At 39.1% G+C, this 27,716-nt stretch overlaps 2 protein-coding genes and 4 pseudogenes across 3 annotated transcripts; all 6 read right to left on the bottom strand.

Moving 5' to 3' along the window:
* Positions 1-472: 472 nt before the first annotated feature.
* On the bottom strand, positions 473-4,552 carry LOC148737975 (uromodulin-like; annotated as a pseudogene). The gene is made up of 3 exons (XR_015997449.1): positions 4,229-4,552; positions 2,236-2,355; positions 473-1,305 (listed from the first exon to the last, which is right to left on the bottom strand). The product of XR_015997449.1 is annotated as a uromodulin-like (transcript).
* Positions 4,553-4,580: 28 nt separating this feature from the next.
* LOC148737974 (uncharacterized) lies at positions 4,581-7,328 on the bottom strand (the record flags this gene model as incomplete). The annotated part of the gene is made up of 3 exons (XM_088749372.1): positions 4,581-5,733; positions 6,459-6,576; positions 6,834-7,328. Coding segments are annotated over 3 exons (975 nt in total), but the record flags the coding sequence as incomplete, so codon positions are not given.
* Positions 7,329-14,274: 6,946 nt separating this feature from the next.
* On the bottom strand, positions 14,275-15,623 carry LOC148737973 (uncharacterized; annotated as a pseudogene).
* An 83-nt stretch (positions 15,624-15,706) lies between these two features.
* LOC148737972 (uncharacterized) lies at positions 15,707-16,364 on the bottom strand (annotated as a pseudogene).
* A 6,165-nt stretch (positions 16,365-22,529) lies between these two features.
* LOC148737971 (cholesterol 24-hydroxylase-like) lies at positions 22,530-24,434 on the bottom strand (annotated as a pseudogene).
* LOC148737970 (cholesterol 24-hydroxylase-like) lies at positions 23,532-27,481 on the bottom strand. The gene is made up of 4 exons (XM_088751417.1): positions 26,907-27,481; positions 25,897-26,229; positions 24,708-24,792; positions 23,532-24,608 (listed from the first exon to the last, which is right to left on the bottom strand). The coding sequence occupies exons 1-4, from the start codon at positions 27,126-27,128 to the stop codon at positions 24,565-24,567; spliced, it is 684 nt and encodes a 227-aa protein (XP_088607543.1). The 5' UTR covers positions 27,129-27,481; the 3' UTR covers positions 23,532-24,564.
* Between the last annotated feature and the right edge of the window lie 235 nt (positions 27,482-27,716).

Raw genomic sequence — 27,716 nt, 5'->3', positions numbered from 1 at the left:
ATATCGAGATGATAACAAGTGAGCAATTCCATATCCACAAGCCCCCATGTATTATTTTGTTTACTATGTAAGCACGATAGGCCTTATGGTTAGATACTCTAGTCGTCTCGGATAGGGACGAATCAATGGAAGTCCCGTCTCCTGCAGGGTTGGGGTAGGAGACGTTAGTTTCCCACACACGAGATTACTGTGTGATGGATGTCTTCCCCTGGGGTGGATTGGGTGGGAAGGTGGACTAGCTCGAATGGTTCGTATGTTTTCTTCTAGTCCTTCCCCACTGCAAATTAATGCAGTGAAAATGGAATGAATTAAATTAAATTAAAATAAGATTAAATGGACGTCCATCTATCCGATGGTTTCATTCGGTGACTGCCTCCCGCCTGGAAAGAGAATTTGGTGCTACATCAAAATACTTCCCATAAGAGAAAACTTTCTCGGCTCTCAACGATCAGAATTTTCTTTTGACTGAATCAGTTGCATTGATATCTACTCTGTGAGAACGATCTACATGATTACCAAAAATACATCACTTCGGGAATCATTTGCATGTTACTTGCATTTCTACAACCACGTTACGTATGCTAAACAAGGTTGGCCTTAACGGCTAACAAAAATGTCAATGTTTTTTTACCCTAAGCGATACTTTTCATTTACATAGCCGTATCTTGTTGAGCACTTAATTAAAGTATCTGTTATGTTTCCGTTATATTATTTTTTTGATGTCACTTGATCAGTAAACTACAGCTCAGGTCAGATGATTGGTTTAAGAAATCTTGGGAACTGAAAACATCTAAAAATTCACAAGCAAGTCTTCAGCCGTCTTGGCTCCGCGCCACCAAAGTTTGTCCTTCCTGCGACGTTATAAACATATTGAACCTGAATATGAAAAAAGGGAGTGCTGCTCATGCACACGCTACTGTTCTGTGGCTTTAGCTTCATTCTAGGCAATTGCACAATAGCGAAAGCTTCCTGCAGGTGACGGCTTTAGGTAGTAAACATAAAAACCATCACATCTTCTCACTTGAATTTGGACTCGTCTGTAGCAACAATTATAATAGCCGTGAAAGCACGCCTCTCTGTCAACAATGCCATCCTAGAGGGAAGGGTGTGGCCCGTTCAAGAAGCCTGTTATGTCTGTGCAACATCTGTGGTGACTGAGGCAGTAGTCCAGCATTTTTTTGTATGAACCAGACTGGAATCTGTACCATCCAGGTACGAGGGATGTGTCTGAGCTCGCTCCTCTCCCGTAAGACGTAGAGCGACCGGGTTCACTCAGTACACTGTAATGAAGGCACTCCACTGGGGCTGAAAAAATGATTACATTTTATTCAAAGTTAAAAAAGCTTGAACTGTAGAGAGCGAGAGTTTAGGCTATTTATTTTTATCAAGGTCGTCAGGGTTTTTTTTTGTCATGCTTAAGAATCGTTTTCAGAACATTTAAAATGGAAAGCTCCAATTAGCAACGAAATAATTTGGATATATCAACATAGTTGAAATGGTAAATTGGCCTCCGTAACGATTACAAAAGCTGACGTTTCGAGCGTTAGCCCTTCGTCGGAGCGAAGGGTATACCTGTACCAATTAGCAACGCATTGGTACAGGTATAAATTTGATCACCGACATTGAAGACCATCCATTTCAATTCAATGAATGGTTTTTAAACCATTCATTGGAAAGAGAGTTTATTCATCCCCCCTCTTCTTGTACCAATGTTAGAGCCACAAGTGTTTCTCAGTTAAGGAGTGGAAACCGAAAAGAAGGGGGAGGATCGATTTACCACCTCTTTTAAACCATGGGATGTGAGCTGGTTTCTACTACAAATGTTTGCGCATGGGGCAATGTTGTAACGATCAGATGGCGCTTAGTTACAAACAAGTACACGAGCCGGTAAGTCACGGTGTTGTAGAGTCGTATCGGCTTTCTCAGCAAAGCTCAAAATGGAATGGTAAATCAACAGAATACCTGCAGTTGAATGAGCTTTGTGTTCGAAAAGCTTCGAGCGTTACTTTTTCCTACCTTTCTTTCTTTCTACAGAACAGATGTCTATGAACGTTTCAATTTTCTTTCGTTTTCTGTACGAGAGAGCGGTTTTCCTTTGAAATTTTGCGCGGGAAATTGGTATCACCAATCCAAAAATCTCAAATCTGTCACAAAGACCAATGTGATTATCAGTATCGTAGCAAAGAATATTCGTTTCAGTATATATGTAACGAAAAATTCAAAAGTTGTACGTACCAATTTCACAATCTTTGCCACGATAACCCGGGTAACAAACACACTTGTAGACTTTGTCTCTCCGTGAAATCGGTGAACATATCCGGCATGACTGGAACAGGTTCGTCCAGCACTAGGATTCTAAAAGAATAAACATTGTTGAATCAAGTTGAGTTTACTATTTTCATGACCGTGCGTCTGAAAACTACTGACTACACAGGTTACTTAGAAAGAACGCCCTTAGTTTGCATACGGGCCGGGCAATTTAGTTATATCAACTAAGCTGAAATTGTAAATTGGCCATCGTAACGAGTTAAAAAGCTCACGTTTCGAGCGTTAGCCCTTCGTCTTTCGCTCTGACGAAACGTCAGCTTTTTTAACTCTTTACGGTGGCCGATTTACAATTTCAACAAAGTTAATATAACCAAATTACCTTAGCTTTTTAAGAAGAGTCGCCCTCCAAAAGATTAAGATCAGATCAATTACACTCGTAAACTTCAGCCTTATGCTTTTGAGCTTCACTCCTGAAAACACAGCATTACACCAAAACAAATTGCTCGAAATTTTTATTTATGCTCAATGTCATGACTCCTTATAAATATATCTTATTAAACAAGCGCGAGGGCCGGACTGGGAGAATATCGGCCCGAGGTCTTGACAGTACGCACCGAGCGCAGCGAGGTCCGTACAAAAAAGACCAAGGGCCGATATTCTTCCAGTACAGTCCCGAGCAAGCTTGGTTAATAAGAGATTTATTATACGACTGAAGTTCAAAGGGACACAAGTGCGGTATCATTCGGGACCATTCGGGACCATTCGGGACAGTGCCCGGTCCAATACTGAGAGAATATTGACCGGTAATAGAGCATTTTGATTGGTTGATTTTAGTTATTGGCCCTCTGACTGCCCTAGTCGTGTAATAAAACTTTTTATAGCCCTTCAGGCTGTCTCCGCCTCCTCACTCGTGATACCAATGCAACAGCTGCTTTGAATAGAAGTTCAGAACACAACATTTTATGCGGTAAAAAATACTTAAGTGCTAGCGAGAAAAGTAGGCTCACTGTTGACATTACTCAAGCTACAGAATTTATTTCTTGCTATAGCAAGGGAGGTTTGGTCATCATACCGGTATTATGCTCAATGCTTTGAATATAGTATTATGCCAGGCAAATTTCATGCCGGCATAATTTATCTAACCCCACAGGAGATCTGCCTTTTTATTAAGATAGACACCACGACGCCTCATGGCCAAGTTCATGGAGACTGTAATTCTGAATATTTCCCCTTAGCTGAATCTACCAACATATACATGCACACGTGGTATGAATGAGTGTCAAAGCTGAGTTTACTTATTTTTCGTACAGAAAAGTTTACACATGATTGGGATCTTTCTAATCTATATCTTTCCTAATATATATGTAATTTTAGTGGCAGACTATTGGCAAGAGAGTTTTGTAAACATATTCCAGATTGACGCTAAGTAAGACTCTTCTAACTCTGTGTGTTTTGAATCGTGTTCCCTTTGAGCTGACATTACTGACGCACTTCAAGTCAAGTCAACCTTATTTACATATGGATCCTTCAGGAATATCAGTATAAGTTTATGTGAATATGAATAAATGATGAAATATAAAGATAAATAAACTCATTTTAAAGGCGATCATGCTACAGATATGTGATTAAAAAATAAATGATTCACTCACTCTGAAAATTGAGGCATTTTTTCAGTTAAAGTTTTAAACGTTGTTGGTGACGACACTTGACGCAGGTGGCGAGGAAAGCTATTCCAAAACACCGCACGACTGTAACTAAAGCTACGTTTGAAAAACCTATGCGGAAGAGTGAAACTGCAAGCTTATTCTCAGTATTTCTCAAATTATACGAAGTAAGCTCGTTCCTTTTAAAGAATTTGGGTTATTATTGCGTGGCGTTTTATATGATACTTCAAATTACTTCCAGTTTCTGCTTACATTATACCGACCCGCAGGCTGCACCGATGTTACTAGTTATGTACCTTCAATGTGAGGTGATGTGAAAACTGATCTGCAATGAGCTTTTCAGCATTTTCGAAGAAATGAATCGATAGAAGCTCACACCAACGTTTTCCTTTTCTATCAGGAAAAACAGCCAGGTTGAATGAAACGCAGACGTCGTTCTCAAGGCAGGCAAGACTACAATCGAGACTGCCCTCCACAAACATTCTCACCCTGTGAGAGGCGTTAAGGTAATGATATAGTAAAGGCTCATACGAAGCTTCTTCATTTTTAGCAAGAAATCGATGACAGTACAAAAGGCAAAGTATTAACGCGGTGGTGGCGCAGAATTTCATCTCCTGACTTTTGTGGTCTTTTGTACCAAACAAATTTTCACGCCAAAGAGATGTCTGATATCTTTAAATGACAAGATATATGTAATATATCCTGTAGTTATGACAATGTGTGACAATTGATGGGAAATTCACCAACGGAAATAAACCCGCAATATAACACCTGTCCCTTCTTATTTTTAATTTCAGCTACCATGCAAATGCTACAAACAAAAAACCGACCATTTTCTTTGGACCCCCACAAATTTATTGTACCAACATTGGTAATAGCTTTATATCGGACAAACAGGAAGAAACAGATTAGGTGGTCGTTTTCATGATTGTCTGAGAGGCATCAAATTTAAATCAAAGACAAAGATGCCCCCAACCTGTTTCTAAACAGTTTGACATTCTCGTTATTATTTATTTTTTAAAGGATGTCTGTAAACTTTTCTTTACCTACGGTGTAGGCAATACTCAGAGACTACGCAAGCTACTCCAACAAAGAGAAAATTCTCTGAACTTCAGCTTCTTAAAATTCTCTCCCCACATCATTTGTCAAATTGTAGTTGATAACCAGTCAACTGTTTCTAACGTAACGCAGTTTCTTTAGAGACTAACTTGAGACCTCATGATTGGCAGAAGTTACTTTCTCACAAAACCTTTAGTTACCCGGATATCTTTTCGACTTATTTAGATTATTAAAGATTATTAAAACTCATTATATCGACAGGAACTTTACTGTAAATGTTTTGATTTATTTTACCCTTGGTGTAATGACCCCCATCCGTAGTAAGTGTTACTTAAATTGAGGTCAGTACAAGTTAATTATTGTTAATACAGTAGGGTCCATTACACTGCACAGTAACGAAAAAGTCCGGGAGGAGATGGTTTTAAGTAATACACATAAAACCCATTACACCTTCTCACACGAATGTGAACTTTTCTGTAGCAACACTTTCGGTATCCAAAGAAACAAACTTCCCTGTCAACAATGCCATCTTCTATCGATGGATGTGAGCCGTTTAACCAGCCTGTTATGTCTGTGTGGCATCTGTGATAATTGAAGCAATAGTCCAGCATCTTTGAGTATGAATTGGACTGAAATCTGTACCAGCCAGGGATCAGGAAACTGTCTTTTTCTTGACCTCTTCCGTAAGAGAAGTGCCTATCTGATTCGTTCAACACTTTATAATTCGAGCACTCCGATGCAGCTGAACAAATTGCACCAAAGTTAAAAATCAGCCAATTGGATATAAAAAAAAAGTAATTATAATCAGGTAAGATATTTGGAAACCTCAAAGGAAGTAAGGTAAGAAGAAGCAAAAGTATCAAAGGGCCCAGCTAATGGTTTGTCAGCCTTGAAACAGATTTTCCAACATGATTATGTTGATGATCTGCAATCCATAACACGTACGCTTCACTGTCCTTAAGAACTCGTGTCCCTTTCTAGTTTATTCCTTTCGTTGTGGTGATTTTTTTTTCTTTCTGGACCAGTGTTTATGATTCCTTTAAAATGGAGTTAGCCTACATGTTAGAGAAAACTATAAACTCACTCCTGTCTCTACTGTACCCTTAAACTTATCGAAGAGCCAGCCGCTTCCATGACAAAGTCGTGGCAAAAGCAAATTGAATCGAATGAAGTAGAGAAAAACATAGTGATAAGGTTGTTGTTTGTTTTAGTTTCACAAACTAAAATTCACCGCAGATTAATGGATACCTTATTTCTCTATCGCCCATCTTATTTTCCATAACGACTTGTTTACTGATTAGTTGTGTTCCCAGACGCCCCACCTCACATTACACAAACTACTTGGCATGGTCATGTCAAATGTAATGTAAACCACACAGATTAAGCTTTACATTTTTAGGGTAATCACCGCGAGAAGTAACATCTATCTAAATAATTCAAATAAATCTGGAAAAAAATTAATTTTACTAGTTTCACACTGCTTTCCGAAATATCCGGGTTGACAAACGCATTTCAAGGGTCCGTCTCTGAACGATATTCCTGTACACTTCCCACGACTGGAACAGATTTCACTTCCGCAAAAATTCTGTGAAATAAAGAAAAAAATGGGTCGCATAAATCAGCAGGAAATACATTCATGAATTACGTATAAGGATATCTTTCTGCAAAAAAATTAACCTGGGAGCTACAAAGTTGAATAAGAAGTATACTGGAATACCTATGTTGGAAATTCAATCATGAAACATCCCAAGACATTGACAACAAAAAAACAGCTAGTTCCTTTGTTATTTTAGTCTCAGAGAAAGAGAAAACGAAAACCGAAACTGCTAAGTGCTAAAATACCTGGGAAATGCTGTAATGGTGTGATCCGTGATCTGCTACTAATTTTGCATCAACAGTGTTCACGTTGGACGAAAGAAGTTCACACCAATACTTCCCTTTTTCACTAGCAACGGCAGCAACATTAAATGAAACACAGAAGATATTTCGTAGACAAGCAAAGCTGCAGTCAATGGAGTCGACAACAACTCTTTTTTCCAGAGGACTGATGTCCAAGTAATGAAAAAGGCTTATCTCAAATGACGCGGTCGTTAATTCTGGTATTACCCTTTGTAAAGTCAAAACAAGCGCTATGGTGAGGGCAATCTTCCGCATTCTCCTTGTCGTTAAGACTTGCCTCTCAAACAGACTCCTTCGAGAAATGATTACTCTCGGTACAAAAACCAATGTGCATCTGCGATGCTTTATGTTGCTTTCACATGAAACGCACCGCGGTCCTAAAATAAGTATCAGTGATCGTTTCCAAAGACCTAGGAAGATTTGAAAAGACTGACTCCATTAGATCGCTTAATAAACGTCGAACAAAAAAGGAAAAAACCAATAAGTCCGCGATTGTCCGCTCAGTCAAATTATTTACCTCATCACAATCAAATATTAGAAAAAATTCCTGTTTGACTGGTGTTGGTCAAACATTACGTACATTGCAGCTTTAAAAGCGATTCGCATTCATGTGATTTTAAACTGTTTATGCTTTAATTTCTGTCTCAAAACTTTACAAACTAACGCTTATGGTAAAACTACGATTCAAATCATATTTTTCATTTACCAGCACTGATCTATTTTTTTTTCTAAATCTAAGAAAAGAGGTGACTGGTTATAGACAATGTAAACTGTATATTACAAATCGACGAAAATTTCCGAAAGTGCCATCAGGGGAAAGCTAAGGGCGAATTCAGTCTTGAGTTTTGCAACAAGCATTGAACATCAAAAGCGTTTTCTTAAAATGAGACTTCATTTCATCGTACAGCATTCTACAAAGTCACAATTCGTTTTCTACCGAACTAGATCGCATAACTCACGTCATCATGATCAAATATTTTCATTCAACTCCAATGTTGCAGACTGGTTTAAAGTCGTATGTAAATATGTGACCATGGAAATCAAACAAGCTCCGAAATAAAAATTGAGTAAAGGCGAATTTTGACAGGACGTCCACTTGTCACAGCTTTCACCTCACGGACAGTGCATTGTTCGCACGTAATTTCTGTTTTCTTTAGAAATTCTATACTTTTGTTTTACTTTCAGAACTGGTCATAAAAGTATATCACTTATAAAACTTAGTAAACAACTTACAGTGTGAGGAACATCGTTGGTCGTTAAAAGTTCCTGCCGCTCGCATGCGGAGGATCACGTCTTTACTTAGTTTTCCACTCGAAGTTCAAAATGTGCTGAATTCATTTCATTGATTAACTGCCAGTATTTGACAGTGACGAGGTTGTAACTCTAATGCACGGTTCTATATTTTCGTATATTCGAGAATCAACACTTTGGAGAGGGGAATTCTATAGAAAAATGCATTGCCTGACGAGGGAATTCCACGTTAAATTGCACTTGCATGAGTCGCGAAGCGATGAGTCGATAAGTGCGATATCGGTTTTCAATTGCAATTTAACGGCGAATTCACGAATCTTGCAATGGATTTTCCTTGAATCGCACAATTGAATAAAATTAAAGGGGGAAAAACAGCAATAATATTGTATGTTTTCATCCTGAGCGCGAAACAAGAGATGCGAAACAATATCACTTAACCTCGTTTTCAACTCGCATTTCCGCGCCAAATACCTCGCGTCGTCAACAAATCAGAAAGCGGGATTTTATTCAATCATGCGATTCTCTCTGAAATCATTACTGATGGAATGAGGTTTTTAGTCCCTAGTAGCTAATTATTGCAAACGGAATAGACACTTTTCAGGGAGGGTGCACGATATTACCGAGTAATAACCAATTCTAATATGAAAATCTGCGATTGCTTTTGTTTTGACTTACTCCGCCCTGTAATTGGTCCAGAAACTCACGTCAAACGCCATCCTCTTAATTACCAATTAGATGCACAACTGAAACCAATCTCGACTGGCTCACCAGCATTTTCCCGCGCTTTAAGCTGTCTTACTTTGAGTTGTCACTGGCTAACTAATGATGATGTCACGTTTATTCTGATTGGCCAATGTGATAACCCTGCTTTTGGTATTTGGACATTCAGTTAAACCAAACTGTCCAATAAGTGAATCTAAAGTTGCTGGTTATATTGCTGTATTTGAAACTATTTCAAGCTTTGTATGTTATGTAATATTTCATAAACGAGGGCGACTGATTCGACCTCGTCCTTTTATTGTTTTCGAGTGTTTAGAGACACTGATGGAATAGTGTATTGAAGGAGTATGATGTCCACCTTCTAGAACGTCTTGAAGAAAGGTTTGAAATCCTGGACAGCCTTTTTATAAACTTCTGCCCTTCAAAGTTCGTTCGAGAAGTGGCTAACTGAAGTTCGTTCAAGAAGTGGCTAACTGATATCCAAACACACGTAAACACGAATAATTTATTCATCTATTTGATTTTCTTTTTAATTTTGATGCTGAAAATCCCTTTTTAGGGATGCTAATTAAAGTGAATGTATGTATGTATGTCTCTACGTGTTTGGATTTCCTTACACGTGTGTTTGGATATCCAAACACACGTGTTTAAGTACCCTACCACGTGTGTTTTGACACGCTTATTCTCTACCGAGGTATCAAGGGGTATCCAAATGACCAAGATGGCACACACAAGTGGTTAACTGCCTCATGTAGGATTAGCACAGTCGAAATCGATCCCTAGTCGTCCTTTTATTCCACATGCTCAAAAGATATGACGAAGAAGTTTGAATGAACGAAAAGTTTGGATTTGTGTTTGATGATAGAGAGTCAGCAAGAAGATTTTCGAACTAATTTTATGGTAGAAAACTGTCTTATTTACGAACAAACACATGTTGAAAGTCTATGTCAGTGTAGCTAGTCCCCCTAATATATTTATGATGAGTATTTTGATTGAATTGATATAACGATATAACATTTTAGTATATGTCAATGTCGAACGACAAATGAACTCGGCTGATTCGATATATATATTTTAATTACTTTATTCGCTCGCGCTACTCCAAACTCAACTCGACTCTCTACTAAAAAACACATGCACATGGCCCATAGCAACGAACCGACCTGTCAATTCACATAGCAACGCAAAAAATAAATAGATAAAAAATGGTCAGGAGGCGGGATGGACAGTATAATGTCAGAGCTGTGCAAAGAGTTTCCAGCAATCTGATTGGTCGAGCGGTTCCTTATATAACGCTGTATCCACGCGGTTTATATAAAATGTTGATAAATGTTACTAAAATGTTATGATTTTAGAAATTTCTCTGTTGTTCAGCTCTGAAATTATGCTAAGTTTATTTAACAATTATTCCCCTCAGGTTCGGTGAATATTGTCGAATAATCCCCTCGACTTCGTCTCGGGGATTATTCGACGATATTCACCTCGCCTTCGGCGAATAATTGTTAAATAAACATAGCATAACATTATGTAACATGATGAAACGTTACATAATTTAAAGTGACATACGTAAATGGAAACAAGCTTACTAGTAAAAAAAAAACAACTTAGAAAAAAAAAGCAACTCAGAAAAAAATAAACAACTCAGAGAAAAAATTGATCAAAGCTAATAAAGTACAGTCCATCCATCAAACGAGGACACTAAGAGTTCTGATACAATGTATATATGAAGTTCATATATTTTGAACTGCGGTATTAAATACGTATGATGCACGATCCTCGCAGTAGAGAGCGTTATTTATGCAATAGCGAAAATCAGACCTGAAAAAAATCAGGCCTGTATGGGATTAGAACCACTGACCTCTGCGATATTAGTGCAGCGCTCTACCAATTGAGCTAACAAGCCAACTGGGAACAGGTCGTTAAGTTGATTCGTAATAAAACCCGTGATGATAAATCAGATACAATGTATATATGAAGTTCATAGAGTTCTTTTGAGACAAACTGGGGATAAATTAATCATTAACTTGCATAAACTTGTCCTCAATAAGGAAGCAAGGTATGGCAAATTAAAATTACTTAGCTTTATTTTTTTTATAAAGGCTGATAGTTTCTAAAGAAACTCTTTGGGGCTGCGTCGGTGGAGGTAACGAGATCATTTGAATGTATCAACAAAGTTGAAATAGTAAATTGGCTACCGTTACGATTCTAAAAGCTGACGTTTCGAGCGTTAGCCCTTCCTCGGAGCGAATGACGAAAGGGCTAACGCTCGAAACGTCAGCTTTTATAATGTTTTCGTAACGGTGGCCAATTTACTTTTTTTAGTTTGATGGGTATTTACATTCTCAATACTTCTGACATGATAAAAATAGTTGAGGAAAGACAATGACGTATGAAGATGAAAGGGATTGAAAGTCCGCTGCAAGTTCTCTCATTCTCCACAACAGTTCTAAAATGCCTTCACTAAGTAACGTGGAGTTTCTCGGCATTGGGATCAGCGTTATCGTGCTGGCCATTAGTGGTTTTGCAGTCAAGGTGTTTTTGTTTCTAATATTATGCAAAAAGTAGTTTCGTAACTTTTACCTCACGCCATATTTTCTTAACATTGCTCTGGCGAACGTCTTGGTCATAATAGTTGACCTGCTAGCCTTGACGACCCCCGCCTTCGCAGAAAGACAACTGATAGGAAAGGTATTTTTGCGTGTTGGTTCGAGTCCCGGCCGGACCAACACTCAAGGTCTTAAAATAAATGAGGAGAATGCGCTACCTTTCTATAATATCAAGAAATGGATAGACATTCTAGTCTTCTCGGATAAGGACGAATAAACCGTAGGTCCCGTCTCCTGCATCTATTAATTAGTTAATTTGGTTAGGCAGGGGACGTTAAAGAACCCACTCACGAGATTACAGTGATGTAGTCTGGCCTGTTTACTGGGAATTAGGTGGGAGGGGGAATCTTCAAATAAGTTTCCTTCGATTGTTTGTAAACTGCTGATGCAGTCCGGCCAAAGTCCCCCGAAAAGTGTTGTGATGCGCATTTGATCATATCCACATGTTAATTTGCGCATTATAAACATACGAATATAGTTATACGAATATAGTTTATATCTGACCACTTGCAGCCCAGAGGCTGAATGACGGGCGCAGTGTAAGGTTGAGAACAGACGTCAGCATATCAGGTGCCTCTGGCAGCCGCTTGAGTCTATCGATCTCACCTTCCCACCCATCCCACCACAGGGGAGGACATCCATCACATAGTAATCTCGTGTGTGGGAAATTAACGTCTCCTACCCCAACCCTGCTGGAGACGGGAACTCCATTTATTCGTCCCTATCCGAGAAGACTAGAATATCTAATCATTTCTTGATGTTATAGAAAGGTAGCAAATTCTTGTCAGTTATTTTAAGACCTTGAGTGTTGGTCCGGCCAAGGCTCGAACCCTCGACCTCCCGCACAACAGTCCAGCGCTCTATCCATTGAGCTATTACTCCCAGGTAAGATTGATTGATTACCAAAAAGAAAACTTTTCAATCATTTTAATCACTATTTTTTATTTAATCATTTTAATCATGACGCTCTCAACTACTTAGCCGTCAAACTCCAAGAAAGCTTAGGTTATTGGCGCCATAGGATTCGATAATCATACATGAATGAAATTGAAATCAGGGAAGGATCTGAAATAAGGAGGGTCATTGTAGATGACACTGCATAGTGCTGTTTGTGAAAAACAATGTTTTTTCTGCATTCATTGCACAGAAGGTTCTGCACATCTTAACTCACTCTATAAACAGAAAATTGAGTTGTTTTTTTTTCATGACCACGGAGAAAAAAACCACTATCCTCAAAGGCATTTCCCTTCCCTCTTTAAGAATGAAAAAACGTCTACGTGACAGATTTGCGTCAAAACTTTATTTGCATAGAATGATCTGGAATTTCTGGGAATCCAGTGCTGAACTTAGGGTTTTAATCGTCATTTGAAAACTAAAGGGTAAGCTTTATACACCTTTTATCAAATCTACCGTTGGAGCCCACTACCTTGAACTCTGGCCGTTTACTCCAAATCCCTGCGTACTCGATTTACAAAAGGTCGAGGTAACTCTCCAATGAAAAGCTGATAATGAAAAGCTGATGACGGGGAAAGAAAAAGCAGTGGCTAGGAAAGCTGTCAGGGTGGTAATAGTCAGCATAGTCAGTTTTTCCATCAGTTGGACCCCTCCGCTCCTGTGTCTCTACTGTGATATCAGTGGCTAGGAAAGCTGTCAGGGTGGTAATAGTCGGCATAGTCAGTTTTTCCATCAGTTGGACCCCTCCCCTCCTGTGTCTCTACTGTGATATCAGTGGCTAGGAAAGCTGTCAGGGTGGTAATAGTCGGCATAGTCAGTTTTTCCATCAGTTGGACCCCTCCCCTTCTGTGTCTCTACTGTGATATCAGTGGCTCGGAAATTTTTGACAGAGACCGATCTTTCATCTCTGGAATATTCGCCAAGGCCAGCCTCGTGTACAGCCCGTTGATCTGCTTGCTTGTCTGTAAAAGGGGAGTAAAAGAAAAGGAATGTGTAAACCGCCTGATACAAGCACGAATACCTGCTAGTCACAATAGAACTGAATGCCAACGTATGACGCATGACAAAAATGAACTGTTACTATCATCCTTCGTAAAAAAATATCACCCATAAAATATCACCCATAAAATATCACCCATAAAATATCACCCATAAAATCTTTTTGGCGTGTAGAACACGTGTCTTTTTCTCCATTTTTTAAATCATGATTAATGTCAATACACATGTTCAAAAAACTTTAATTTTAACGATCCTTAATTCATTGTGACACATGTAAGGGTGCGCCTGTAGCGGGGTGATAAATTCTGACTGCCGGATTTTGTTAAATTGATAAACGCCTATCTCCTCTCAAGAAGACCCCTTGATCACGGACTTTACCAAAGGTTCTTCAAGACACTTACATGAATTGATTCTTTGAACCTTGAAGAGAACGCACGAGGTTTTAAACGGTGAGCCCGAATTCCGAACACCACACTGAACCGCTATTCTTACCAGACGACCAGCTAGGCTTTGTGGCATTTTTAGGCCAGACTTGAGCTAAAAATTAGGAAAAAAGCAGCTAAGCTAATATCACAGTAAGGTGCGACGTCGCGTATTTTGGACGCATTTTGCAACAGTTTTCAGTTCTCGTATCAATAAATTGTTTTGCCACAGAGAATAGCAATTTTAGTTGTCTAAAAGCATAAAACTTAATTAGAAAGCTCAGAAAGAAACTCAATTTCTTTGAGAAAAAAAAGAACGAAAAAAAATCGCGAGCTCCCAAAAGATGGCTTAGTAAATAAGTGGATAATAGTGCCCAGTTTCAAAATTATTTACCTTTATCGAGAGTTGACTAATGGACCAGCCATAAACCTTTGAAAACATCCTGAAACTCATCCAGAAGGGTGAATTTTTCTCGAACTTCATTGACACTGAGACCTATTTGTTCTATTTTGTTATTCAAGGTGATTAGCTCTAGGTCTAAGCATGATTCTAAACCAAGGAGGGGTCTTACATTATCTCGGAGTACATAAAACTCAAAGGGTGTTGAACCCTTAGCCCATTTTACCTTCGTATCAAGAAGGCATTTGCCCACAGTATCTAGCTGGTGCCCCCCAAATGACTTGAGTAACATGCTTGTTGGCTGTACCTGAGCATTCAACTCAGTAGCCAAACCTGAGGAAATTACATTACATTCTGCACATGTATCAAGTTTAAAACTTACGGGAATGTCATTAACAATTAGATTTGACTGAATGTTCCTCCTAGTACTACCTTGAATTTCCTCGATGTACAGACCCTCCAACAGTTCATTGCTTTCGTGTTCCTCTATTTCCACGTGACGAACACTTCTTTCTTCCGTGTCATTCTTCGATTTGAAGCAGCACCGAGCATATAGTGATTTCTTCCATTGCATTTGTGACACGTGGCTCCATAGGCCGGACATTTTCCCCTGTCATGAGACGCTGCACAGAATTTGCATTTCACTATTCTGCACCAGTCTTCGTGTTTGGATTTTGCTTTGTCCACCGGTGGCTCTGCCTTCTTTACAGTGTCAATGTTACCCGTTTTAGTGGTTGGTGAGATGAATATTTTCGACATTTCCTTAGATTGCTCCGTGATTTTTCATAGTTTCATGGCCTTCTCGAGTGTCAAATCCGCCTCGCGTAGCAGTGGCTCTCGTAGTTTGATATCATTTATGCCCACCACAATCTGATCTCGTATCGGAGAATCCTTAATCGCTCCGAAATCGCAGTATGCAGCTCTTCTCCTGAGATCTGTGACAAATATGTCAAACGAGCGGTCTTCTTGGGTGATCGTTCTGAAGACGTATCGTTCGTAGGTTGTATTCTTCCGAGGAACACAATACGTTTCCAGCGCTGTTAAGATACCTCCAACAGTCCTTTGCGTGATATCTTCGGGAATATTTGGTAGAGTTTTGAGCGCTCGTCTTGCTTTGGTCCCGAGAATAGTTTGGATAGGTGCTATCTCTATGGCATCGTCCTTTTCGTTAAGGCCACTCGATATCCGATACAATTCCCACGCTTCTTTCCATTCCTTCCATATATCTGCGAGATTGAGACTATCAATATCCAATTCTGAGGGAGGTTTAATACGTTCCATGTCGGAGTTAGGAGTTAGAAAAGTTTCTTTGAAAGAGATCCTGGTACCATGTTGTGAGTTCAACTTTTCTTCAGCCTGTTTATTCAGTAGTTTCACACTGCACGTGATCCATTAGATCACGTGACTTACAACCCACTTATCATAAAAGATCTACATCTACATTTATTAGTCTTGCAAAGGGGGGCCATCACGCAAGACATAAAATAACAATAATATTAACAAAATGAGATAAGAAAAGTAAATTTAAATGATATATATATATATACATATGTTAAAGATTAAATTCCTCTAATTGCATCTTTAAAACTAATTAATTTATCAATTCCTAAAACACTATTTGGTAAGGAGTTCCAGTCTTTGATTGTTCTACAATAAAATGAATTCTTATACGTTTCAGTGTTCGGTTTTATTTCTATGAATTTATCCTTATGATATGATCTTAATTGACGGTTTTTCCTCTTGAAATAATTTGGGAGTTTCATCTGGACTTCCCCTTGGAGAATCTTGTAGAATATGGTTAAACGTGCAGACTTTCTTCTTTTCTGTTATGGAGGCCAGTCCAAATCATTTAGAAGATTTGATACAGTCCCTGGTTTACGCTCCCAACAATTTTTTACAAAGCGTGCAGATCTTCTTTGAACAGCTTCAATTTGATTTACGTGTTTGTCCTTCCAGGAGTCCCAGACTGTGCTTGCATACTCGAGATGCGGTCGAACTAAGGATTTATATGACAGTTCTTTGATAGATTCAGGATATTTTCCAAGATTCCTTTTTAAGAAACCCAAAATTCTGTTTGCCTTATTAGTCTTCATATCAATATGATGACTCCAGTCATCATATTGATATGAAAACGCATTCGCCCAGCGAATGCGTTTTAAAACTTTGTACATTTCTTAGCCGTCCTTTGCAAAACAACAACGTGAAATCACCAAAATTTGTGTCGTCTGCCGAGCGAAACCGCGGCGGAAAATTATTTTAATTTACATTTGGAACTCAACGCTACTTTTATGCATTATGTTGAGTTTGAGGTCTGGCGCCCTATGAGATGGTAAACATATGCAGCCATTTTGGAAATTCAAACTAAAAGTAGAAACTCATTTTTTAATCGACGTCTTCCATGGCGTTCCCGTCCTGACTGCTTAAAGTCACTAGTGTCACAAACACAACCTTTGCCTCGTTTATGACCGAAAAGAATTCTGGGAAATTACACCACAACTCGAGAAGGCAACACCTCACATTTAAATTTTAGCGAGTTATTAGAATCGTGTCGGGACACCCAGTCCTACCAACAAAATATCACATCGATCGAGACTTTTGCCACTCAAAACTGGCCCAAAAAGCCTTGGTAGGTCCTGGTAGCCATCCACAGACGGGCCAGAGACACGAATTCACTTGTGAACTCCCCAAGCTTGCATGAAAGCATTTTGGCGGTCCAGTCTACATGAAACAACATCTCACCTCTGTTTTCTTTCAGTGGCTTGCCTCTACCCACATTCCAGCTTAATGTTGCTGTCCTGAGGGCTTCTGTAGAGGGAAAATAGCTCGAAAAACACTTATAAACGCGAGAAAACGAATCGATTTGAACGCAGGTTGTACCAGCCACCGAAGGTTGGCATGGTACAACCTGCGTACATGAAGGTTGTACCAGCCACCGAACTTCAGTTACTTCAACGGTAGTTTGACGAGGAGTTTCGCTTCATTTAAACGACCTTGATCCCTCATAGTGTGTCATGGCGGTCGGTCGTCCATTTCGACGCTCCGTTCTCTCACGTTTTATATTGCGTTTACTTCTCCTATACTGCGGAATAGCGGCTGATTTAGGCCAATCCCAAGTGTTTTCGCATTTAGCTGACGACTTCGACTTGGCCCCGCAAGATGATGCTATAGTTTTAAAGAACTTTAATTTCATCACAACGTCTTGGGATAGGCGCCATATTGTTTCATCAATTCTCAGCAAGGGCTTTTCTTCGTCGAGAATTAGTTATTATCCTAACTCCGTTGCAAGATATCAAATAATTCTTCTCCAGTTGAGCGGCGATATAAACCCGAATCCTGGTCCAAATGGTAACCAACAGCATAATGCTATAGAAAAGCCAAAGTCTACTCGTCTTCTAACATTTTACACTAATGCACGAAGCATTGTAAATAAAACGGGTAAGCTTGATTTGGCCATCACTGCTCTGGGCTACGATATAATTGTTTTAACTGAAACTCATCTGGACAGCTCAATTCCAGACGGTGAAATATTTCCAGCTAATTACACGGTTTTTAGACGGGACCGAAAACTCAATGGACGCCATGGAGGCGGGGTATTGATTGCTACGCGAGATTATATCAAAGCAGTTCCTCGTGACACTCTACAGAAGGACTCAGAGTTCATCTTCGTCGATCTTCTGCTCTCGCACAACCGAAAAATTATCTTGGGAGTTTTCTATCGACCGCCTAATAATGATCCCAAGCCTTTAGAGGACCTGCAAGCTGCTTTGCAAGAGCTTTCGACAAACGAGTTGATTCTTCTTGGCGATTTTAATCTTCCGGAGATTGATTGGTTGAATAACAGAGCTTTACGGCACTCTGACATTTACACGCTGATGATGGACGTCGTCCAGGATAATTTTCTGACACAGTTAGTAAATCAACCTACTAGAGAGTCCAACATCCTAGACCTAGTTCTCACTACTTCGCCCGACCTCGTAGACAATTTGGCAGTTGGGGAACCCTTCTCGGATCACAATTCTATCTCTTTTTTGTTATCTGGTATTCCTTATATCCAGCGCAAATCACAAAAGCTGTTGTATTGCTATGGTAAAGCCGACTGGGATCACCTAAGATCATTGCTGTCCTACATTCCATGGCATTGCGCTTTCTTCGACAGCGATATCAATCATAACTGGGCTTGCTGGAAAGATTTATTATTCACAGCAGTCGACGAGTGTATTCCCAAACGCAAGAGCAAAACGAGATTGAATGTCCCTTGGATTACCAAGGAGCTTATTGTTTTGTGTAAAAAGAAGAAATCGTTGTATCACAGAGCGCGCAGAAGTAACAAAATTGTTATTTGGGAAAAGTATCGGAAACTCAACAACTCAGTTAAGAGACTTTGTAACACAGCGCGGTGGTCATATATAAAGAAACTAGCGCTTGATCTGCAGGAAAATGAAAACCCTAAGCCTTTCTGGAATTTTGTCAAGTCTAAGAGAAGAGGTACTAACACTCTTATCTCCTTGAAAGTTGATGGATCTGTTCTAACAGACGACTCTGATATTTCTCAAAGCATGAACTCATATTTCTCTTCGGTATTTACCACTGAAGATTATGTAAATTTCCCTATACAGGATTGTATTGTCGACAAGAAGCTTGCAAACATTGATTGTTGTGTTGATGAGGTAAGCCGCCTCCTCCTAAAACTCAAGCCCAACAAGTCCCCTGGGCCTGACCTTATCGCGCCGTGCATCTTAAAATCGTGTGCTTCGGAATTAGCACCTTCGTTGACCTATATGCTAAACAAATCGTTCTCTGCTGGCCTCTTACCAGATGAATGGAAACACGCAGATATTACACCTCTACACAAGAAGGGTCCTAAGTCTTCGAGAGAAAACTACCGCCCAATTTCCCTTACTTCAATCCCTTGTAAGATCGGTGAAAAAATTGTTTCCGACAGGATGTTTAATTTCTGGCGTGAAATTGACCTTATCAACAACAATCAATTCGGCTTTCTGCGAGGAAGATCTACTGCAACTCAATTATTATCAACGTTGAATGACTGGGCGAAATCACGAAATCTCTCCACTCCTACCGACGTCATCTTTCTCGATCTTGCTAAAGCCTTTGACAGTGTCCCTCACGAGCGGCTGCTTTTAAAATTAAAAAGTAATGGCATCGACGGTTGTCTGCTTAACTGGCTCAGACATTTTCTGGTTGGTCGCAAACAACGTGTAGTTATCAGGGGATCTTGTTCTGATTGGTCGTATGTAACCTCCGGCACTCCACAGGGGACCATCCTTGGGCCTTTATTGTTTTTGCTGTATATTAATGACATAACAGAATGTGTATCGTCCACAATCAAATTATATGCAGACGATACGAAGATCTATAGAGAGATAATTGACCCGATCACAGATTGTCAGCGTCTTCAGGAAGATCTTACCAATATTGGCGAATGGGCTTGTAAATGGCAATTACGTTTTAACGCGGATAAATGTGAATCTATGCGAATTACACATTCACGTGATAAGTCAGTGACCAATTATTTCTTTGGACAGCCCTTGAAAGACGTAGATAAATTTAAAGATCTCGGTGTTATAATAACTAAGGACCTCTCATGGAGTAACCACATTGGTATAACTGTGAACAAAGCGAATAAAGTCCTAGGTTCTATTAAACGCTCGATAGGCACCGCTAATGCAAATATTTTTTCTATGCTCTACAAATCTCTTGTACGGCCAATTTTGGAATATGTGGTACCTGTCTGGTGTCCTTACCTCGTCAAGGACATCCATGCTCTTGAGAATGTACAGCGAAGAGCTTCAAGACTTGCTTTTAATCAACGCAAAGGAGACATGACCTACGAAGACCGATGCAAATTGCTAAAATGGCCTACTCTTTCCGACCGTAGAACTTATCTATCTTTAATTGAGTGTTATAAAATTGTTTTTGGTTTTTACCATTTAGATTTTGGAACCTTTTTTGATTTTGCCACAACTAGATGTACGAGAGCAAATCATCAGTACAAACTTTACGTCAAACCAGCAAGACTTAATTGTTATAAACATTCGTTCTTCATTAGGATTGTTAAATTATGGAATGAATTACCAAGAAACATAGTGGAAGCTGATAATCTTCAGCATTTTAAATCTCAGCTTAAATTGTATTTGAATATTTAATTATAACTAAGTATTTTATTTTCATTTAGACTTATTTTTTAGGGAGTTTTCACATAGGGATAACCTCTTAACTTCCTTTTCTGGAAGCATATTTTCCATTTCCTCTTAGTGTATACATAGTCTGCTTCTGGAATAAATAAAGTATGTATGTATGCATCCAAACACGAGCGGGGGATCTAAGTCACGTGACCCCCAAAGTCTGAGCCCATAGAGTCCTAAAGTGCTTACGTCACGTTTCCATAGCACCGGAATTCTGTGGTCTAAACAAACCAATATGGCGTCCCTAGCGTGACACATTGTCGTTGACCTCGAACACTTCAAGAGCTATAATAGCGCATTTTATCCTCCAATAATAGAAATAAGATAAAGAGAATCAAGATAACCTTTGGCCTTACTATTGAAGAGTATAATAAGCGGACAAAAGCACCTGGTGAGCAATAATTCGAGTCAAAACGCCACGGAGACGAAGTTTGCGATGGGCCAGTGTTTTCATCCAGATTGCAATCACACATCTGAAAGCCACTGCTGCCGATTCTTTTGCGTGCGATGAAGATGTCATGGTTTCGAAACAGATAAAAATGCTGTTATGTCACCGGCAACTACATTACCGTTGTTATCGTTATAGATGGTGAATGTCGCGAAATCAAAACTGCTGCCGCAATCTTTAGAAATACAGGAGAACCGTAGGCATTTTGTTTTGTTTTTTTTTTCTCTCTTTAACCTAAGGCTTTGTTTTACACTTCGCTTCATTTTCGAGGAAATTTTGGCTGGTTTAATGTTGACAAGAGCTAAAATTATATAAAGCACGTAATCCAGCTCTGTCACGTGCTCATCATGCGCTTCTGCTGGGCTTGTACTACTTTGCGAAACGAAACGAAACGAAACGAAATTTTGCGAAATGGCGTTTTTTCGCCTTTATTTAGCAAATATGTCCTCTTCGTCCGAAACAAAATGTTTTCACTAATAAAATGATCAATATTTCTAAGAGCCTGCTCACCTCTCATTTTATTGACCATAGTAGAACTCGTTTCGCAAAGTAGTAATTTTGACAGAATTACTATTTTGCGAAATGGCGTTTTTTCACCTTTATTCGCCAAATATGTCCTCTTCGTCCGAGACAAAATGTTTCCACCAATAAAATGATCAATGTTTCTAAGAGCCTGGTCACCTCTCATTTTATTGACCATAACAGAACTCGTTTCGTAAAGTAGTAATTTTGATAGAATTACTATTTTGCGAAATGGCGTTTTTTCGCCTTTATTTAGCAAATATGTCCTCTTCGTCCGAAACAAAATGTTTCCACCAATAAAATGATCAATATTTCTAAGAGCCTGGTCACCTCTCATTTTACTGACCATAACAGAACTCGTTTCGCAAAGTAGTAATTTTGACAGAATTACTATTTTGCGAAATGGCGTTTTTTCGCTTTTATTTAGCAAATATGTCCTCCTCGTCCGAAACAAAATGTGTCCACTAATAGAATGATCAATATTTCTAAGAGCCTGGTCACCTCTCATTTTATTGACCAAAATAAAGCTCGTTTCGCAAAGTAGTAATTTTGACAGAATTACTATTTTGCGAAATGGCGTTTTTTCGCCTTTATTTAGCAAATATGTCCTCTTCGTCCGAAACAAAATATGTCCACTAATAAAATGATCAATCTTTCTAAGAGCCTGGTCACCTCTCAATTTATTGACCATAATGGAAACTCGTTTCGCAAAGTAGTAATTTTGACAGAATTACTATTTTGCGAAATGGCGTTTTTTTCACCTTTATTTAGCAAATATGTTACAAATATGTTAAAAATCAGGCCTGTACGGGACTCGAACCACTGACCTCTGCGATACTAGTGCAGCGCTCTACCAATTGAGCTAACAAGCCAACTGGGAGCAGGCCGTTAAGTTGATTCCTAATAAACCCGTGAAAAAGATAAATGAGATGCAATGAATATATGAAGTTCATATATTTTGAACTGGAGTTCCGTACAGGCCTGATTTTTTTCAGGTCTGATTTTCGCTATTGCATAAATAGCGCTATCTACTGCGAGGATCGCACATCATACGTGAAAATTTACATGTTAATCACTTCTGGGAGTTAATCTTTAGAAATACAGGAGAACCGTAGGCATTTTGTATTTTTATTTTTCTCTCTTTAACCTAAGGCTTTGTTTTACACTTCGCTTCATTTTGGAGGAAATTTTGGCTGGTTTGATGTTGACAAGAGCTAACGTAATCTAGCTCTGTCACGTGCTCATCATGCGCTTCTGCCGCATACTGATACGTACAGTTTGAGCTTTAACACCCAAGATCTGCTTATTAATTCTCCTCATGTTTTCTTTGAAATAAATTACGCGAATTTGGTTTTACATCAAGACAACAAGTTCTACCTGATAAGTTTGAGTATTCTCATTACCTGTTTCCTGGATAATGTCTGGATATTGCAGGGAAAATTTACATGTTAATCACTTCTGGGAGTTAATGGGTTAGGGAAATTAAAACGCGCGCAGACTTTGAATTCCATATAAATAAAAACATGAATGCTCCAGTCAAACTAAAAGCAGCAGGTGTATATGGACATGTAAAATATAAGTACATTAACAAAATTAGTGGACATTTCACTAACACGAGATTGGTACTCTTTTGAAATTTTAAAATTCCTAACCATTATATTCCTGACTAGCACCCATCTTCCTCGAGTTTAGTTGCGTGAAGTCTGAAAGAATTCCATGACTGTCAGGGGATTTTTATGAACTGCACTAACCCAGTATTAAGGACCTTAAACCTCTACTAACTATGCTTAAACAGAGGCGGATCCAGGAAATTTTGATTGGGGGGGTCCAAACTTTGGTTCACAAAGGACTGTTGGACTCTGAGGCAAATTACTTCTCCCCCACACCCCCTCCCACCGGTCGCGGTTGCACGTTATAATTCCTTGGCCGCTTACCGTTTATTTGGATTAATTTAAAAAAATCAGCCAGTTAAAAGTGATATACGATCCTGTCTCAAAGTTGTAAGCGTCAGGTTTGATAGGGGAGGGGGGGGTCCAGACCCCCCGACCTTCCCCCTGGATCCGCCACTGTTAAACAGATAACAACAGTCACAGTAACAAGGAGGTGAAACAAAAGCTTTGATGAGCAGAAAAATTGCTCGGCTTATGCATTTTCAAACTTTGTACATTTCTTGGCTTCCCTCTACACAGCAGCAAGAACATGAAATCAACTACATTTGCATGGGCTGAGAACTGAAACGCAAGAAGCAAATTATTTGTTTCCATTTGGAACACAAGCTGCTCACATAAGTTACGCTGAAGTTGAGGTGTGGTGATGCAAGAGACGGTAAAGGCACACAGGCATTTGCAAAATTGCAGCTTATAATATACATTAATTTTTTATTTACTAATTTTTAATTCCTCTGCATTTCTTGTCCTTAGTGCTTAAGTTCCTTTTTGGAATTATATTTTCAATTGCCTAAATCAAACATACGTGCTAACAGTCTTAAGTTAACAACAATGCCTGCAAAGTGCAACGAATCTTGTCCTTTGGTGATTGAGTTCCTCATAGTTCAAATCCTGTCCAGGAACCAGCTTAAGCTTGAACTTCAGAAACCCTGACATGAGTACCTTGAACTCAAATTCAGCAATAGCCTGACCGATACAGTGTTGTGGGCCAAGTGAAAAAGGAATGTAGTAAAATTGTCAATGTCCTACTTCATTTTCATCATTTAAGGTTGAAAATCACTCAGGATCGAATCCCTCGGGGTCGTGCTGTACTTGTAGTACTTGGGGCTGTTGTGTAAAGTAAACACACCAATATTTATCAATATTCCTGCTGGTATTCTGTGCCCTCGTAATTCACAATTCTCATCCATTACTCAGGTTTAACCAGGGATGCTGGGGTGAAGCCAAAGCATTTCTTTCATGGCAAGACCTGTATAACTTTGTTTGCCGTGGTCGTCATATGAAACATACTGACAAGAACCAAAGATATCATCAACCTCTAGCACTAACCTGTAACAAATTTGAAAGGCTTTTATCCCTGATTATTACACAATGTAGAAATTGTTGAAATGTAGTGGTATGATGACTGTGTACTAGATGGAGAAGAGGTCTGTGTAATACTTAACTCACTTGTTCTCAACTTCAGGATTCTTTGCAGCTGTTTCAGCCAACATTTAAGGACAAAGCTGCTGAAGTGGTTTCCTCACCTAAGAAAAAGAATGAAAATATTGAACAATTTGCAGTTAAATTTCATTTTAGATTGTTTTAGTTGTAACCTTGATCTGTATTCAGTTGCCTGAACCTACCAGTGTGCCAAATATTTTCTAGGTTTTCTTCCCCTTGAATGGGACGCGATGCCTTGAGATAGATTACTATATATGATCCATGTAACTAAAGTAGAGAGGAAATTATAGTTGTTACTGTGCTTTTCCATAACATGTCAGCCTTGAAATTTTAATTCATGTTAAATTAGCACACAAAATGTAGTTAAGTTTTAAGTGTGGGAGGGGAAAAAATTGACTTTTTTTCAATGAACAGATCCCTAGACACCTGACATTGGCTGTCCAAGGTTCTGTCACTGAGAGGAGTCTTTGGTAAGCTGGGCCTGCCACTGAGTTAATGAACGAGTGACAGTGTGTTGTCTTGTATATGGCTATGGTCAGCAATTTTGCAAGCACCATGTTTAGTAAAGAATAAGAAAGATCATAAAATTACCAAGAGACTTTTGAGGATTTTGGCTAATATATTGAGTACAAAACTGCTTAAGAGGACACTGGAACAAACTTTTGATTTTTATTACATTATTTGATTTCAAAAGCTGTTCCACCCATCATTTTAATTTCAAACTGTGTCATAGCAAACAAGCATTTCCTACATTGTACATGTTATGCAGTGCTCGAAATTAGCAGTTGCCCGGTGCCCTGAGACAACTAAAACTTCATTCATTCATTCAGGCAATCAGATTTTAGGGTAAATAAAGGACAGGTTGCCCCAGAAGGATTCGCCAGACAACCCAGGAAAAAATTGAAGTACTTACATTACTTTGATGCCTAACAGAATAAAGCGCAGAAGCTATAAACTTGAGAGATGAAAATAGCCTAAAATGTGAGGTTTATCCCTGATACTGATGGATGGATCCACCCAGGAAGGTTGTGAAAATTAATTAACGCCGTTTGCTTGATTCAATAAGTAAGGATGGGCTGATACTGATACCAAATATTTGATACCAACGATACCAAGGTCAGATAAAAAATTATCAAAACTAGCATAGAGTATCAATTCTTTCGATACTGCATGCGAGATACCTGCACTTAATCTCTCACAAATAACCACTGACAAGTAGCTGAAGGGCTCGAGATCATGTATGAGCGCAACCAAGTTCTCATCAGGGCAACCAAAGTCAGGGGCTTGGTTGTCTGGCAATTCCCATAAGGGCAACCTGGATTTTTCCTAATTTAATGAGCACAGGTTATGGTATTGTTAGTCATGTTGTACCTGCAATAAAAATGCAAGAAAATGATCCAACATCTCTTCATAATCCAACTGAGTGTCTTCAGGAGCTGATTTCAGGATATAGGTGAGAATATCTGATGGAACATCATCGCCATTCAATACTGCCTTTCTTCTCTCATCTATAATCTTCTTGCCAGTATCCTGTAAAAAATGAACCGCTGCCACAACAGTGTTTTGATAGCCATAGGTTGTGAAGTCAATAGCATGAGGAGGATGGGATAAACACCAAATTGGAGCAACTAAACACTCTTTAATGGCTTCTGGGAACAAGGAATCAGAATCATTGACAGCATTTAGATCAATTCCAAACACCACCTGAAAAGGAGAGAAAGTACAAGCTTTACACTAAACATCATCATGCAGAAAGGTCTCTAGTGTTATTGGCGCAACTCCAAAAAGATACTGAGTGGACTAGAAAAAAAATTTAGATGGGTCAGCCATGGGCTGAAAAAATAACAATGTATCCAGGGGTTTCATTAAGGGCCAGGCACTGGGCAAATTGACCGGTTGTGAGGACGGTTTTGCCCACCTGATTTGACGGTCTGGAGGAAAGTTATAATCTAGTAAAGAAGTTCAGTTCAAAGAGTTTTGCCCGCCTGTGAAAACCAGTTGCCCTCCTGCAGAAAACATTAATGAAGCCCCTGTGTATCTGTACCAGTAGACAGGCCTCCCATGGGGGGAGGGTACTTGATTCAATTTTTGCTGGGTGCAGTGTATGTGCTTCTGGTCTCTCAGTTCTGCTACCCTATTAAAGTCTATTCTGTGGCCAATTACAGACCCATCTTAGTTACATTTGGAAATAAGGTAAAAACTTTTTAACTGTGAATTTCCCCAATTCTAATTCCCTTGTTAATTTCCGGGTGGGCACAGATAAAAAAAAGTATACCTCACTATTCGTTATTGGGTAGAGTGGTGAGTGCATTTTTATCTCCTGAATGTCATTCATATCCTAAAAATTCAGTTGCATCTTAACTGCGAAATACACCCCTTACCTTCCCTATTAAATCCAAAGTTATCCGGTTAAATTCATCTGCCATTGTCACTTCAGTTTTACCATCAGCTAACCCAGTCAGTCTTGCCAAAAACACATCACAGCTCAAGTTAAACTGTTCCATAAACTCCTTTAAATACTTCCTGTGAAATGCAGGATTGATTGGCAGCCGTTTGGATTTCGATTTTCCAAGAACAGTCTCGGAAACAAGACCTTTACCCATAAACCTCTCCTTGAATTGGAAACCGAGCTGATCGTAAGACCAAGCATCTTTGGGGAGATTGGAGGTTATCAGCACTTCGTTGATTAATTAAACATCTCAAACGTAGAAAAACGGAGTGTGAAAAATCTAGACGATTATTACAAGGCCGTACTCTTGGGAAAGAAACTTAAAAACTTCGAAGGCGTTGGTGAATCCAGCCTGTTTTTCAAGCGTTCGATTGTCTGTATGTTTCCTTGGAAAAATCCATCTCGTTTAGGGCCTGGAATGTTGTCAAGTGTCTTGTGTTTATGTTGCAGATAAAGCACGAAGCAAAGAACAAGGGTAAATACAGTCATACACAAAGTTATAAAGATGAAAATGGAAAACAGCGAACAAAAAGGACGCCATTTTGGTTTTCTAAAGAATCCTTGCCAACAGTAGTAGGGTGAGGAGCGTTATTCTCGTAATTTCAGACCATTGAAAATGAAATAAAGTCAACCAAAAAAAAGCTATGGGGCTATCACTACATGTTAGAAGTCCTGGTTGTATTTACCAAGATAAAAGGACCAAGATTCCTCTCTTTTGACATCATAAAACGCGGACCAAAAA

This window comes from Stylophora pistillata, chromosome 2 (genome assembly GCF_964205215.1).
Source record: "Stylophora pistillata chromosome 2, jaStyPist1.2, whole genome shotgun sequence".
NCBI classification, from domain to species: domain Eukaryota; kingdom Metazoa; phylum Cnidaria; class Anthozoa; order Scleractinia; family Pocilloporidae; genus Stylophora; species Stylophora pistillata.
Note: the sequence above shows the minus strand (reverse complement) of the source record. Positions and strands in the feature narration are given on the sequence as shown.